Source organism: Leopardus geoffroyi, chromosome C1, assembly GCF_018350155.1.
Source record: "Leopardus geoffroyi isolate Oge1 chromosome C1, O.geoffroyi_Oge1_pat1.0, whole genome shotgun sequence".
Taxonomy (NCBI): domain Eukaryota; kingdom Metazoa; phylum Chordata; class Mammalia; order Carnivora; family Felidae; genus Leopardus; species Leopardus geoffroyi.
This window is the reverse complement of record NC_059328.1, coordinates 40,290,648-40,305,398: the sequence shown is the minus strand read 5'-3', so window position 1 is coordinate 40,305,398 and position 14,751 is coordinate 40,290,648. Positions and strand designations below refer to the sequence as shown.

At 54.2% G+C, this 14,751-nt stretch overlaps 1 protein-coding gene and 1 long non-coding RNA gene across 3 annotated transcripts; one reads left to right on the top strand and one right to left on the bottom strand.

Annotated features, from left to right (window-relative positions):
• Positions 1-2,991: 2,991 nt before the first annotated feature.
• On the bottom strand, positions 2,992-6,732 carry LOC123597865. 2 transcript variants are annotated; one of them, XR_006712292.1, is made up of 3 exons: positions 6,512-6,732; positions 5,851-6,000; positions 2,992-3,283 (listed from the first exon to the last, which is right to left on the bottom strand). It is a non-coding gene; the product is annotated as an uncharacterized LOC123597865 (long non-coding RNA). The 2 variants fall into 2 exon arrangements; XR_006712293.1 differs by lacking the exon at positions 6,512-6,732 and adding an exon at positions 6,278-6,385.
• A 15-nt stretch (positions 6,733-6,747) lies between these two features.
• On the top strand, positions 6,748-12,871 carry DMRTA2 (DMRT like family A2). The gene is made up of 3 exons (XM_045477319.1): positions 6,748-7,295; positions 8,886-9,449; positions 10,699-12,871. The coding sequence occupies exons 2-3, from the start codon at positions 8,894-8,896 to the stop codon at positions 11,748-11,750; spliced, it is 1,608 nt and encodes a 535-aa protein (XP_045333275.1). The 5' UTR covers positions 6,748-7,295; positions 8,886-8,893; the 3' UTR covers positions 11,751-12,871.
• The last annotated feature ends 1,880 nt before the right edge of the window (positions 12,872-14,751 follow it).

Genomic DNA, 14,751 nt, shown 5'->3' with positions numbered 1-14,751 from the left:
CAGCAGGGAGGCAACTCGCCCACGGTCACACAGGGCTGATTCCTGGAATCGCTGTTTCCAAAGGCCCTCTTGCAAGAAGGAGACCACGAGAAGGAAGGTCCAAAAAAGACCACCCTGTGGGTGCACTCCGTGCACAAATCACTGGCCCTTCGCACCGTTTCCTCTGTGTAGAATTGCCCTTCCCTCCCTCAGCTTAGTTCCAGGTCCTTCCAAACTCAGCGCCGGGAAACTGTGAGAACTCATTTAAAGTGGGTCAGCAAGGAGGCCGGTCTCTAAATATACTATGATCGGTAACTCTCTTATGCTCCTGTCATAACCAGTTAGACATTGCAATAGGTGAAACAATGTGTTCACGATAGATACATAAAATAGTAAAGAATGTGCTTAAAAAACAACTCAAGAAACAAAACGACAAAATTTACAAGGGGACATAAAAGTTGTGAATAAGAAAGTCACACTGTGTCCGAGATGGAAATATCCCATATTGTGAAGATGTATAGGATAAATCTCCCTCAAATTAATTTCTAAAGGCAGTTAAATAAAATTTCCAAAGGTTTTTAAAATTTTACTTTCACTTTGGAGCCAGCTTTAAAAATTCTAAAATATTTATTCGGGTGACTATCTTTCCAAAATTGGCAAGAGTATTTGAAAAAGAAGAATCAGGAATCAGAAAGATGCTTGCCCTCCCAAACATTACAGAACTACAATAATTTTTTAGTGAGGCTGGTGCAAAAGTAAATAGCTCCATAGAGAGAAAAGTGCTGAAATGACCTAAGACCATCTGAGAATTCAGTATATAATATATGATCAGTGCAGAGGGGGAAAGGGTGGACCATTAGATACAAGCTGTGATAACTGGCTAACATTGGAGGGAGGGAATTAAGTTACAAACCTACTTCACAGCTTCCACCAAATTTAATTTCAAATGAACTAAAGATATAAATGTAAATCATTTATATGAAAAGGGGCTAATACAAAATATAGGTGAATGCTTTCAGAAAGTTGGATTTGAAAAATCCTTGCTTAAGCATCTATAAAGAAAGAAACATCTATAAAGAAAAAATGACAGATTTGGCTACATAAAAAAAATTAAACTTCAGTGTAACAGCAAAACTGGATAAAACAACAAAAAGGGAGAAATGCAGCATATGTTACAGATAAGAGGATGCTACTGTCTTTAATATATAAACAGCCATTACAAATTAAGGAAAGGAGAAACTCAGTGAGAGAAAAATAAGCAAAGAATATACACAGTTTAAAAAAAAAACACGAGTGAATAACACATAAAGAAAAACTAAGAAATAACTAAGGAAATGCAAATTACGATGACAAAAGATTCTTTTTTTCCTGCCTGAATTGGCAAAGATTTAAAAGATCAGCAAGATACATTACTGTTGAGTGTGTTCGTTGACACAACCTTTCCTGGGGGCTATTTGACAAGTAGCTATCAAAAGCCTTAAAAAAAAAAAAAAAAAAAAAGCCTCTGGCCAATCAATCTTATTTCTAAGAATCTATCCTAAGGAAATAATTAGGCAAATTCACAAAGAATGTTCATTGTAGTAATGTTTATTGTAGCAAAAATTGGAAACAAACAAAATACCTCAAGAGGAAATTGGCTAAATTAAAGTACATCCACACACTGAAATATTAAGCAATTTTTAAGGTTATGTAGATACATTAATATGAAAAAATGTTTATCACATTTGTATATAAAACAAGTAACAAAAAGTATATTTTTGTAACGGTAAATAGACAGACAAGGAATTCCAAATTTACTGAATTGTCTAAAATGTTTTGTAATGTTTTATCAGAACAAACAATAATAATGTTTCGATTTGGGAAATTGAACGTTTCACTTCAGGGATCCCTTTCTTCAGGAAGTCTCCCTTAACCCTCCTTTCCCCACTCCCACCTCAACCGTGTTTCTCATCGTGAGGTCACTGATGGGTGACTGTGTCCCTAGTTGGTCCATGAACACTTTAAGGGTCCATCACAACTCATTTATCCTTGAGCCCCAAGGCATTTACTAGGTGCTCAAAATGAATGAAATTAAAGACCCGTTCTCTCGAGTTTCTGTGAATCATCTCTCAACTGAATGGAATCGAACCGAACGAAAGCCCCTAGGTCTGACCCTGTCCAACTGGATCTGAAGGTAAGAAGAAAAGAACCTGAGTGGGAATGGGATCTAGGTTCCCATCTTCCTCGACGCTCAGCCGCACTGTGACCCCGGGCAAGTTGAATTCCGGGCCTTGCTGAACATCGGCGGTCTTGTCTCTAAAACATGGAACGTCACACCTCCCCCCAAGGACTGGGTACCAAGCAACACAGCGCAACATCAAGTTTACCGGGGTAGCGGTACACATTAGGCGCTCAAAAATACAAGCAAATAGTTGGGCAATGAACAGTACTCTCCGCGCGTTTGTCCCAGGCTCAGCTGCGCCCAGCCAGAAAGCTGTGGAGACAAGAAGCCTGGCGACACTGGGCGGCCGCCGCTTCCGCACGCACCCTGCAGACGCCCGGGCTTGATCCAAAGAAGGGCTGCGGCCGGCTGGGCTCAGGGGCTCTGCGCTGGGGATTCTCGCCGCGCTCTCAACTCGTGCCACCGCTGCTTCGCCCTCAGGTGGCTCCCTGGCCCGCTCCTCTGCTGAAGGGGGTCGAAGGCCCGGGGAGAGGCGGAGCACCAGAGGGTCCCGCGGGCCCCAGAGGGCGAGGTGCGGAGAGGGGCCTCGGGCCAGAATTCCATCTGCCGCGCCCAGCCTGACGCCGTGCCTGGAACCGTGCACAACTTGGGCCTTGGGTAGGGGTCTCCTCTGGTCTCCTGAGTTCGAATTCTTTTCTGTCCCGTACTGCTTCTGAGATGGGGGCCCAGTCACCTCACCTCCCTGGGTCTGTGCTCTCACCTGTCAAGTGGAATAATAGAACTTGCCTCGCAGACTCTGGTGGGACTTAAGGGCCTGGAGGGGAATCGCGAGGCGCAGGGCCCCTCACAGGAAGAGCGTCCGAGAAGTCAAGGGCCACGATGAAAGAGGTTCTTTCTGGTTGCAGAACTGTGCCTGGGTCCCTGGCCCCGGTTTAGGCCGGATCCGTGGCTTTGACCCCGTAAAAGGGCCATTGTAGCGGGCTCGGGGGCGGGGACAGCAAACCAGGCTGCGCTTCTCTGTCCACGCAGGGGTGCACGCGGCTGAGACTCTTAATTAACATGGCGAGAGTTGATCCGGAGGAAAATGTTGTCGTGGTCTGTGTGTGTACAGATGTGAGTGTATCCACACGCGTGTTCGTGCGTCTGTGGTTGTGCGGGAAAACAGCGTGTATGGGGCAGCCCGCGTAGATTCCTTCTCCCAAAGGTACCTTCCTTCCCCCCTTTTCTCCGCGCCCCTTTCCCGGTAAAGAGTTTCAGCCAAACTAACGGAATCTGGAGCGGCCAGGGGAGGGCTGGGGACGGGAGGGGCGATTCCGTCCCGGAGCCACCGGTTTGGGGATAATTACTTTTAATGTCAGAAAGATTTAGTTTAATATCATCTCTATTAGGCTGCCGGGAGGGTAATTAAACGGGACGTGCCGCAGCCGGCAAACAGATGGCGTCTGCTTGCTCCGAGGCCGCGGGCAAACAGCGCAAAAGTCAATGCCTCCCGGGTCCCCCATCAGCCTCCCCGGCCCTGCTCCTACTCAGCGCCACCACGCCGCACCTCCAGCCCCCTCCACACCCTCAACCCCAACTCCAGCCTCACCCTGGGTCGCCACTAGGGCCATCCCTTTGAACCCCACCCCTTTGCGGGCGGGGTCCTGGGGGATGGGGCCAGCAGCGAACACGGGTGGAGGTGGATTTTCCTGGCTGGGAGAACTCACCCGGGAACCCCAGACGCCGGCGCAGCAAATGATTCTGAACTAAGAGGAGGTGCTTGAGGGAGTGTGTTTGTGCCTGATTGTGTGAGGATGAGCTTTCTGCCCTGAGCCGCCTCATTCATCCCAGTGGTCTGGCTTTCTCCGTGCAGGGTCCAACTTCAGGGCCCTGGAACAGGGTTGGGTCCATGGACTAGCAAGGGCACATGTCTGTGAACATATGCTTCTATCTAGGTGTTTAGTCACTGACCAGGGAGTCTGTGGGCATCTGGGTATGAGGTCAAATACAAAGTGGATATCCTAGGATGAGGGCATGATTATGATCGCTGTGAATTCAATCAGCCTTTCTGAAGGGGTCCTCTGGGCGAGAAGGCAGCTTCAGAGGTGAGTGCACCCTGTGGGTGGTCACTGCAAGCAGATGTGAGGGTGTATCCAAGACTTTCACAGAATGAGGTTCCACGTGCAGGATGTATGTCCAGGTGTGAAGCCACCCTCTGGTGTGTGTAGAAGGTAGTCCCTGCTGCCTCAATTTGGGCACCACTGGTGGCTAGCACAGCCACAGCCCTCAGGGCTGCTCCCTTGGGGATCAGTCCAAATCAGGACTAACCCCAGGATGGCCTGTAGAGGTATGAGTGCAATGACCTCTGCCTAGGATGACTCTGCCTCCCTCCATTCATGACACATTCACTCACATGAGCACCCCAATCTCAGGTGTATCAGAAGAAAGGCTGTAGGTCCCAGACCTGTTGAGTGATGAAGGCAAGGAAAGAGGAGCCTGCTCTAGGGGTGAGCAGATTCCCTCTGGTTGGGCGGGGTTCCAGGATGTGGACTCTGCCTCCTAAGGAAATGAGGCTCCTCACACTCTAGTGGGAGAGCGTGGGGTTCCCAAGTCCTTGTGGCTGGACCCTTGGCTCCCCCAGGTTCACTGAACTGAAGTTGAGGACAGTGGCCTGGCCTCAAGCAGAAAGAGGAGTATCTGGGCCACCGCTCTCCAAAAGCTAGGCTTATTCCTATAGTTCAATTCATTTAGGGTTTAAAATAATTTCTAAAAAACTTTGTCCAAGGTAGCTCTGGGAGAAGACACCAGACACCCTGGTGCGGGATTCAGTCGCAGTCCTCCCCCTCTCCCACATGTCCTCCTGCCAGAGTGCAGCTAACAGAGAGATTTCCTTAGCCTTGTAACGTCAAGGTGTTCTAAGGTGGGCTCTGGGTCTTCCACTCCTGCAGGACATAGTATCCCAGATTCATTCCCTTACCTGACTCCATGCAGGACACAAGGTGGAGCTGACCCCTTGCTCTCTCCCAAACATATTCTCAGGCTCCAGCTAGTGGAATTTGTTAGGAGCAAAGGGTCTGGTTTATGTTACCATCACAGACTCTGTCAGGGTGGGAGGGCACTTGCCCGAGGGCCTGGTCAGCTTTCTGGAAGCTCTCTGCCCGGCTCTTCCGCACACCACCTTCTTCCCTCTCCCTCTCCCTCCCTCAGCCTGGCCATCCCGGACAGCATCCTAGGAACCTCCCTGCGAGGCTCGGTGAACTGGGGTGGGGCCCCACTTTTCTTGCCTTCCTCCCCCAGTCGCAAGCGCCTAGCGTCAGAGAGGTTGGGCTGGTGGGTCGCGGCCCACGAGTTGTGCCAGGTGGAAAGGGGTGGTTCCTAGGCCAGGGGCGGGACACTGCGTCTACGCGCCCAGGACCTCCGCGACCCAGGCTGCGCGGGCCTGAACCCCGTGGCCCTGGAAATTCTAAAGAACATCACAGAAACGCATGATCGGGAGTGGAGGGAGAACAACGTGAAAGCTCGTTTTTTCTATTAATTAAACAAATTTTCTTTACTCTGAAGGAAAGAGAAAAGTGGAGAGTAAAAATGAGAGAGAACGCTGGACCGAGGAAAAGACAGAAAGAAAGGGCACAGAGAATCACAGAGAAACCCAAGGTGATCCTGCCCGAAAACCGCGGTATTAATTCCAGATGTTGCCATTCAAAAGGGAAACAAAATCCAAAACCTGTTACCTCCTCTGCAGATCGAGCTGTTCCTCAGGGCCGTGACGTCAGTACGGAAGTGGAAGGTGAAAGTTAAAACTACTCCTGGGGGTCCGTGGCGACCTTGTCTCAGGCCGGGAAGGACGGACTGACCGATGCGCGTCCTGCGTTCAAGAGGATCTAGGGAGACAGAGAGGGCACGTTTTACTTTCGTTTAAAAAAGAAATTAAACTTTTTGTTAATTTGAAACAACAGTGACAAAAAGAATCCACCACCACCTAAAGGAAATCAAGATGCTGCAGAAGTGAGGAAAGGAAAGAACAAGAGGAGGAAGAGGAATGGAATTAAGGGTTAGGAAAGGAAGCGCAAGGGAACTGGAAGGCTCCGACGGGAAGCGTCATCTCAATTCTCGCCCGTCTCCTCTTTAACAACAGAAATCCTCATAAACCATACTTACCCTTTTTTGATGCCTATCGTATCAGGAATTTTAAAATAAAGGATCTGTGTTTTAAAGGCGGCAAGAGAAAAATACAAAACAGCTCCCAACTACCCCAAACGCATTGGACTTGGTAGAACAGAGCCGGAAGGAGGCAGGAAAAATCGTCTTGGCATTTATGCTATATGCCCTCTCCCTTCCCCACCCCTGCGTCCCCGTTCCACCCCACCCCGACCGCGGTAATTGAATTGTCACCTGCCCCTATCCCGCCCCCGGCCACCAGGGCCACTTGGGAAACTCGGCCTTGCCAAGCGCCCGGGGCCTCTGAGAGCCGCGCAGCGGAGCCCGCGTCCTAGAAGCCGAGGGGTTACACACGGCTACGTAGAGGCGCACCGGACACGGTAATTAGGCGCAATTCACACGCTCTCGGGCGCACGGAAACTACTTGTCACGATATTTTCAACGCTCCTCCTAGCCTACTTTTTTCCACTCCTTCCCCGGCGCGCCCCTCCCCTCCCGGAGGCACTCTGTGGAGCTTTTGGAGTTTCGAATCTTTCGGACACAGTAGAATGCGGGGCTCCCCGGGCGCGGGCCCGGCCAATCAGAGCTCTGTCTGCCTCCCCTGGCCAATGGCAGGCGCCACATTGTTGTCCAATTCTGTCTAATGGAGCCCTAAGGAGCAACAATAGAGCGGGCGAGCGGCTCATTGAGAGTCTGGCAGCGCCGGGCAACTGGGGCGCGGCTGTGCGCAGCGTCCCGCGCGCTCCGCGAGGGGACGCCGCGCGGCGAGGGCCGGGTCGCGGGTTCCAGCCAGCCGGTCCCTAACCAGTCCCCCGGCTCGGATTTCCGACGGAAGCGTTGGACTGCGCAGCGTTCCGAGGGGGTCCGGAAGTTCGGACATGGTGACCGAAGGAGGGTGACGTGGTCAGATAAGGGACCAGGGGGCAAGGGGAAGAGGCCAAGAGCGCCTGCATCGCGAGCGGAGCTGGGAGGTGCGAGAAGCGCCAGCGGAGGAGGAGGATCCCCGAGCCCAAGGCAGGTAGTTGAGGGGCGCAGGGAGGGCAGGGGGAGGCGGCCTGGTCTACCGGCCCTGTTGACAAGGCCCGGGCCACGCCGGCCTTAGGGACTTAGCGGCCCCAGGGGCCTGAGGGAAGAGGCCGCTCAGATAGGGAAGGGATCTAGGATACTGGGGCGGGAACAGGAGGATTCGGTTCCGGGCTCTGGCGGGGACCCGGGAATACGGGGACCCAGAAGAGACAGGGCAGAAGCTTGGGGCTGGGCCTGCTTAGGCCTTCTAGGTCCGCAGCTCAGGTGAGACTCCGTTGTTAGCCTATAGCCAGTTCCAGAGGCGACTCCTCTGCCTCGGTGCTGTCTCCTGGGCTATCCAAGTCCCAGGATCCCAATTCTGAGACCAGAGCTCGAGAATCTGCACTCGAGTAAGGTCCCGCAGAGATCCCAGGATGGGGAGCATGTGTCTGACGCTTCTGTCCCTAAACTGGAGGAGAGGATCTTGAAGGCAGTGTGAGGTGGTCAGAGAAAAGATCACCCTCCTGTAATACCTAACTTTTCGCAAGATACTTTTTCCTTCTCGACTACTCTCCCAGGCTACAAGACTAAAAATTGTGCCACAGGTTTTACTCCACCCCCACCCACAACTTTTACCTGAAGGGTTTGTTTGTTTTTCCCTCTCGTGCACACCTTTCTCTCCTGAGTGAACCCTGGGACCCAGACACCCGTATCAGCTGTTGTTTTGGTGTTGTTTTCCTCACCCCTCAAGCTAACCTTGAGGCTGGGTTTGCTTTTCCAAAGTTTCTTCGGCTTAATTTTCTCTTTAACCGCCCCCCCCCCCACGCCTCCCAAAGTCATTTCCACACTCATTTTTCTCTCCCACTCCCTGGAGGCCCCGCTTCATGAAACTTGTAGCCCCCACATTTCCACGGGTCCCTGCCCCTCCCCCCGCGCCTAACTTTGCTTTTAAAATATTTGTTTTGCTAGCCTTCACTCTTTCCTCGAGCCGTTCTTTCTGTTCCTGATTTTTCTAACTCTCCTGCTCTCACCAAAACCTTCAGACCCAGCCAGCTGAACTCCATGCTTTGTATGCTCTGATAGCTCTCTCTTTTTCACCTTTCCACAAAACTGTGCATTTCGCCTCGGTTTTCCTGTTTTGCTCTTGGTATCGGTCTAACTGTTGGATCAAAATTTTTCTCTCTAGTCCGAGTCCCATCAAACAAATATTTCTCTCTACCTGTCTCACTCCAATTAAGCTAAACTTTGGGAAATAATATTTTACTTTTCATACCCTCGTTATATCCACCTGAACCAATAACTTTTCAAACTTTGTGTCTTTTTATTTTTATTTTCCAGCGGAACCACTGAGTCAAACGAAATCTTAGACCCAGCGCATAAATCAGATACAAGAAGAGCCTTGGTGGGGGTGGGGTGGGGGAACTCAGCCTTACAAGGGGGATCAGAAGGCACCTCCTCCCGACAATTTGGCACCACTAGCCAAACTTCCGCGACCGAAATTTCCCTCCCTAAGCCTGATTTCTTCGTGGGTACGCTGTACCTTAGCACACCGTGCGCTCCTCACCACAAGTCTCTTCCTTCTTCCTACGGTCTTCTACGCCAGGTCCTGCCATGGAGCTGCGCTCTGAGCTGCCTAGCGTGCCCGGCGCAGCGACGGCGGCGGCGACAGCGACGGGGCCGCCCGTGGCGTCTGTGGCGTCGGTGGCAGCGGCAGCGGCTGCGGCCGCGTCGCTACCGGTGAGCGTGGCGGGAGGCTTGCTACGAGCGCCGCCGCTGTTGTTGCGGGCGGCGGAGAAGTACCCGCGGACCCCCAAGTGCGCGCGCTGCCGCAACCACGGCGTGGTGTCGGCGCTCAAGGGCCACAAGCGCTATTGCCGCTGGAAGGACTGCCTGTGCGCCAAGTGCACGCTCATCGCGGAGCGCCAGCGCGTCATGGCGGCGCAGGTGGCGCTGCGCAGGCAACAGGCGCAGGAGGAGAACGAGGCGCGCGAGCTACAGCTGCTCTACGGCACTGCCGAGGGCCTAGCGCTGGCCGCCGCCAACGGCATTATCCCGCCGCGACCTGCCTACGAGGTCTTCGGCTCCGTGTGCGCCGCCGACGGCGGGGGGCCGGGAGCAGGAGCGCCCGCAGGGACCGGAGGCGGCACTGCGGGCTCGGGGAGCTCAGGTGAGCGCGCAGCAGGGTGGGGAGGAAGGGAAGCATGGACGGGGCCCCAGGGGACGTGGCCCAGAGACTTACTTGTCTTGGTACTGAAAGAGTGGAATCCCCTTTTCTAAATGCCCGACTGCTAGAGTTCACCGCGCACCCAGGCCCGTTTTTTCACTGCGGGGCCAAATGTAGACCCTGTAATCTTATCTCCTCTACCCAAATGCAGCCAGGTCCCAGTTTCCTTGCTCACTTTGCTCGGAAATCCGCGCGTCTCATATTTAACCTTGGTTCTGCTCTTCACGCGCCGTGGTTCCTCTGCTCCTTCCCAACTTTCTTCAGAAATCTGGCCCTCTCCCAGTCTTCCTCCTTCTCCCCGCACGGCTTTCTCTAGGTATTGAAGACACCCCCTTCCTTTTCCCCCTCTGATTCCTTTTCTCAAGTTCCTAATGCTCCCCGGACAACCGCATGCTGGGCCTGCTCCTTCTTTCTAGCTTCTTTCCCCACCTGTCCTGGTTTCCTTCGAGCAGGAACTCTCTCGCTTCCCTGGATCCCCACTCTTCTCCCCCCGCCCCCACTACTCCCAGTCTGGCCCCACCCTCTTCTTCAAGAACATCTCGCCTTTTTCTAGGGAGGTAGGAATTAAGTCTGGGGCCATTGGGGGCCTTCTGAGACCCCAGCTTGACAGTGAAGAAGTTCTTAGGTTTTAATTTTGGAAAGGGTGGATTAGAAATAGGGGCTCTATTTTTACCTGTAGAAAGGCTTGAGATCTCTTAGATACTCAAGGTGCCTTCCATTACAAGCTATGTTGCCCAAGGCCAGAGGGCACCCAGGGCAGAGTTTGCTCTTGGAACGATGGATGTGGAGTGGGGTCTCTATACAGTAGATGATATAGGTGGAAGTTATATTGTCTCCTGGGCCAGGCCACTTCTCCAGGTCAAGGCAAAGATAGGAAGGAGAATAAAGGTGGAAGTGTTGGGGCACAGATGTGGAAAGGGGAACTGGACATTGAATTTACAGGGCCCAAGTGGTTAGGGTCCTGGGTACATACAAAAGAGTACACCCTAGGGGTAGGGGAAGTGAGACAAAACTGTAGGGGCTCAGAGATTAAGGAATACTGGAGAAAAAAGAAAGAGGCACTGGAGCCCAGTGAATGAAGGTCGTCGGGTTCAGAGAGAGAGGAAACTGGGTCCAAAGGGATAATGTACTGAGGGTGCCGTCGCCTCCCGGCGCCTAATCACTCCTCATATACCCTTTTCTCCCTTCCTAGAGGCCAAGTTGCAGAAGTTTGACCTGTTCCCCAAGACGCTGCTTCAGACCGGCCGCCCAGGCAGCCCGCAGCCGCCACCGGGGAAGCCCTTATCACCCGACGGCGCAGACTCGGGTCCCGGGACATCTTCTCCGGAGGTGCGGCCGGGCTCGGGCTCTGAGAACGGCGACGGGGAGTCCTTTTCCGGGTCGCCCCTGGCCCGGGCCTCCAAGGAGGCAGGTGGGAGCTGCCCGGGCAGCGCAGGCCCGGGAGGCGGTGGCGAGGAGGACAGCCCGGGCTCCGCCAGCCCTCTGGGCTCCGAATCTGGTTCCGAGGCCGACAAAGAAGAGGCAGAGGCCGCTCCCGCCCCAGGGCTGGGCGGGGGCCCGGGTCCACGGCAGCGGACGCCGCTGGACATCTTGACGCGCGTCTTCCCGGGCCACCGGCGAGGCGTCCTGGAGCTGGTGTTGCAGGGTTGCGGCGGCGACGTGGTGCAGGCCATCGAGCAGGTGCTGAACCACCACCGCGGGGGTCTGGCGGCCGGCCTTGGCCCCGCCGCGCCTCCTGATAAGGCCGCGGTGGGTGCGGTAGCAGCTGCGGAAGACGCGTGGCCGGGCCGCGTTGATGCCGCCGCTGCCGGGGGGCCGGGGCTGCCCGCGCCGCTGCAGGCCGGCCCCGCTGCCCCTCCGCACCATAGACCTTTGCTGGCCGGCGCCATGGCGCCTGGGGCGCTGGGCTCGCTGAGCAGCCGTTCGGCCTTCTCGCCACTGCAGCCCAACGCTAGTCACTTCGGCGCCGACGCCGGCGCCTACCCACTGGGCGCGCCGCTCGGCCTCAGCCCCCTGCGCCTGGCCTATTCGGCGGCAGCGGCGCACAGCCGTGGCCTGGCCTTCATGGCTCCCTACTCGACCGCGGGTCTAGTACCCACACTCGGCTTCCGCCCGCCCATGGACTACGCCTTCAGCGACCTCATGCGCGACCGCTCGGCCGCCGCCGCTGCGGTGCACAAGGAACCCACCTACGGCGGCGGCCTGTACGGGCCTATGGTCAACGGCGCCCCAGAGAAGCAGTAGGCCGGGGGTCCGACATCCGGGCGGCCCCCAAACGGGGACCCCAGCCTTGATCCCGCGGGCCGCGGGTCCCTCTTCACCCGTTGCGCCTTCTGCGCCCCGGCTCGGGTCCTCTCGCTCAAAGGTGATTTTCAGTTTTGTTTTGGAAGGGTGGAGAGCTGAGCAAAAGGGAGCAACTACAGATACAGGTGTTCTCCGAGGGGGTGCGTGGCCCTGACCCTCGTCCTCTAAACCCCTTCTCAAGGCTCTATCAGCTCTTCGGAAGGCGGGGAATTCTTGAGAATTCAGAGGCTGAGGCCGCCACACACGCTCCTGCCTCTCCTTTTGCTGTGCTCGTCCCGCCCGCCCGCTCTCCAGTGGATGGCAGGATAGTCCGAGAGTCTGTCTTCTGTGTCTCCCTCTCCTTATTAAATTTTTAAAAAATTATTCGCTCTAACAAATATAAATTTAGGATGTATAAATCTCTTGGCACTGAGTCGAGTCTTTGGGACACACACATATATATCGATATCAATTGTAAAAAAAAAAAAAAAAAGGAAACAAGTTCTAAGGTGCACTTTCCTCGTCGCGGTATTTGTCGCTCTCTTTGTTGCTTATGACGATAAGCATGGGTTTCCTTGGTGCAGTGTGAGTTTTTATATATGTATAAATCTATATATAATCTATACATATATATATATACAAGCCAGTGTATAATGTTATAAAATGGAATTCTAAGTTATTAATTGTAATCTGTAGGTGACCTCGGTATTAACGTGAAAAATATTCAGAAACAAGCAAAAAAAGGACAAAATGGAAAGAAGTAGACTATGCGCGCATTGTACTTATCAGGTTTTATAGATTAAATATATTGTGAACTCGGGACAAATCCTGCCCACCCGCCCCTCTTGCTTGCGGCCGATCTCTCCCTAAGGAGTGGTCAAGGTGCGCACAGAAGCAGGAACAGAGCGACTAGTGACTGAGCCAGAACCGCCCGCCCGAGGGCGCATCCCCGCCTCCCGGGACTCGCCAAAAGCCCGACCGAAGGGACAGCAGCGGGAAACGCTGCTGCAGAGAATGGCTCACTTTGTGCTTTCCTTTGCATAGACATGAGCTAGAAATAAATGTTATTTTCTAAGAAAACACCGAATCCCGTCCCGCTCCTCGGGCGGCCACATTGAAAAGGTCTTGATTTCCCGCTCGGGCCCCGCGGTGCCAACTTGACTTAAGGCTGGCTGGTGTCCGCCCCCGGGGGTGCGGAGCCGGAAAACTTTCCGTGGCGCAGGGAAAGGCCCCGCCGACGGGAGTGACGCGCGACTCAGAACCCCGCGAGGAGCGGCGCCCGCTACGCGTCGGGGACCCTGCGTCCTTCCCACTCTTGTTTTGGGCGCGCGGGAGCGGCGGGTCGTCTTGCCAGTGCCCTGGATCCTCGGATCGCTGGCAAAGCCTCCTACGGAATTCTGAGAGGCTGGAGGCCGGGTTCCGGTTCTCCTGGGCCGCAGATTTGGGCACAGCACGGGTCGCACACCGCGCGCTTCCCTTCTCAAAGAGGCGGCGGCTGGGGAAGGAGGGCTGCGACCATTCTTCCACAGAGGCTCGTGGCCCGGGAGTTATTCTGGGGTGATGGAGGTCGGAGGGGGGGAGGCGCTGCCCTCGTCCGCGGCAGTGTAATCCGAAAGGGACTTTGAGGACGAGCTTTCCGGCCAGATCTCTCTTAGCACACCAGTGGCTTTCCCTCCTGCAGCGGGGCTGAGCACAATAGTGGCTCCCCCGCTGACCCCCTCCTCCCACCTGCTCGGCTCCCTGCAGGATGACTCCCTCTCTCCGGGAAACAGGGTGCTCCCTCCCCTAGTCTGGGCCCGGCGTCATCCCAAGGTAAACTTCTGGGGCCGGCTCGAGTTCCGCCAGGCGGTGAAACTTAATAGCAGGACAAGAAAAACGGTTTAATAAAGAAGGGCTTTAATAGGGAACTAATTTGATTGAGTTGCCTAATTCCACTTTAATTGGAAAGGGGTTTGGCTGTTTGGTTATAAAGTGCGAGGGTGACGATGAGCTGAAAGTGGTGCAAGAAGGAGCGAGAGAAGAAAGATGGGGGGCAACAGAGAGAACGAGAAAGGGAAGGAAGATAGGAAGGAAAGAAGAGGGAGAGAGGAGAAAGAGGAGGGAAGAGTTACTAGAAAAAGAGAGGAAAGCTAGAGAAAGCGCGCACTTTTAGAAGGGTGAACTTTCTTGCCCTTCATGCTGCTCCCTCAAGCCTTCTCACCCTCCTTTTCCAGTTTTTTGGAGGCCTCCGGTCCTCTTCCAGCATAGATTCCAGCCGCCCCCTTCCTGGCCTCTGCCTTCATCCCCATCCAAGGTGAACTTAAGATCGCTCTGGGTCTCTTGGTTTCAGGAGAGACCTACATGGAATCTCCAGGAACTCCTTGGTTCCTGCGGGTGCTCAAGCCAGACCCCAAGGGTTGGCCTGGCAACCAGCATTCCCACTCTGAGGAACAACCGGAGCGGAGCTTCGTGGATTTCAAGATTAGGATTTTAGTTCATCCTCACAGCAAACTCGGAATAATCCAGTGAGTTGTTTATTATTGGCTTCGTTTTACAAGGGAAGAAAGAAACTGAGGTCCGGAGTGGTTTGTAGACTTGTCCACCATCCCAGGACTCTGGACCTCCTTTCCTCTGCACTGCCCCAGTGGACCTTCTCCTTCTTCTCCTCTCCTGAAGCAGTCTCTCCTGGCCAATGGTGGGGGCTCTGAGGAACTGCCCCTCATGTGTACCCCTGCTGCTCGGAGAAGGGAAACAGTTTGCCTCAGCTCCCGGCTGCCAGCAGTTTGGGTTGAGCTTAGAATGATTCGTGAGCGGTGAAACTTTGAGAGGGTGGGATAGTGAGGTTCCCAGGCTCCTTTCCTCCCTGGCCCTGTGAGTCTTGGTGGCCCAGATGCAGTGATGGAAACCCGGGGTAGGCAGTCACAGCCTTGACACTTTGGCGAATTCCAACTGCAGAGTCAGGAGCACTGAGGCTCAGAGACTG

Coding starts and splice junctions, on each gene's coding strand:
- DMRTA2 (XM_045477319.1), top strand. CDS start 8,894: ATGGAGCTGCGCTCTGAGCTGCCTAGCGTGCCCGGCGCAGCGACGGCG. Junction 9,450..10,698: donor TGCGGGCTCGGGGAGCTCAG/GTGAGCGCGCAG, acceptor CTCCCTTCCTAG/AGGCCAAGTTGCAGAAGTTT.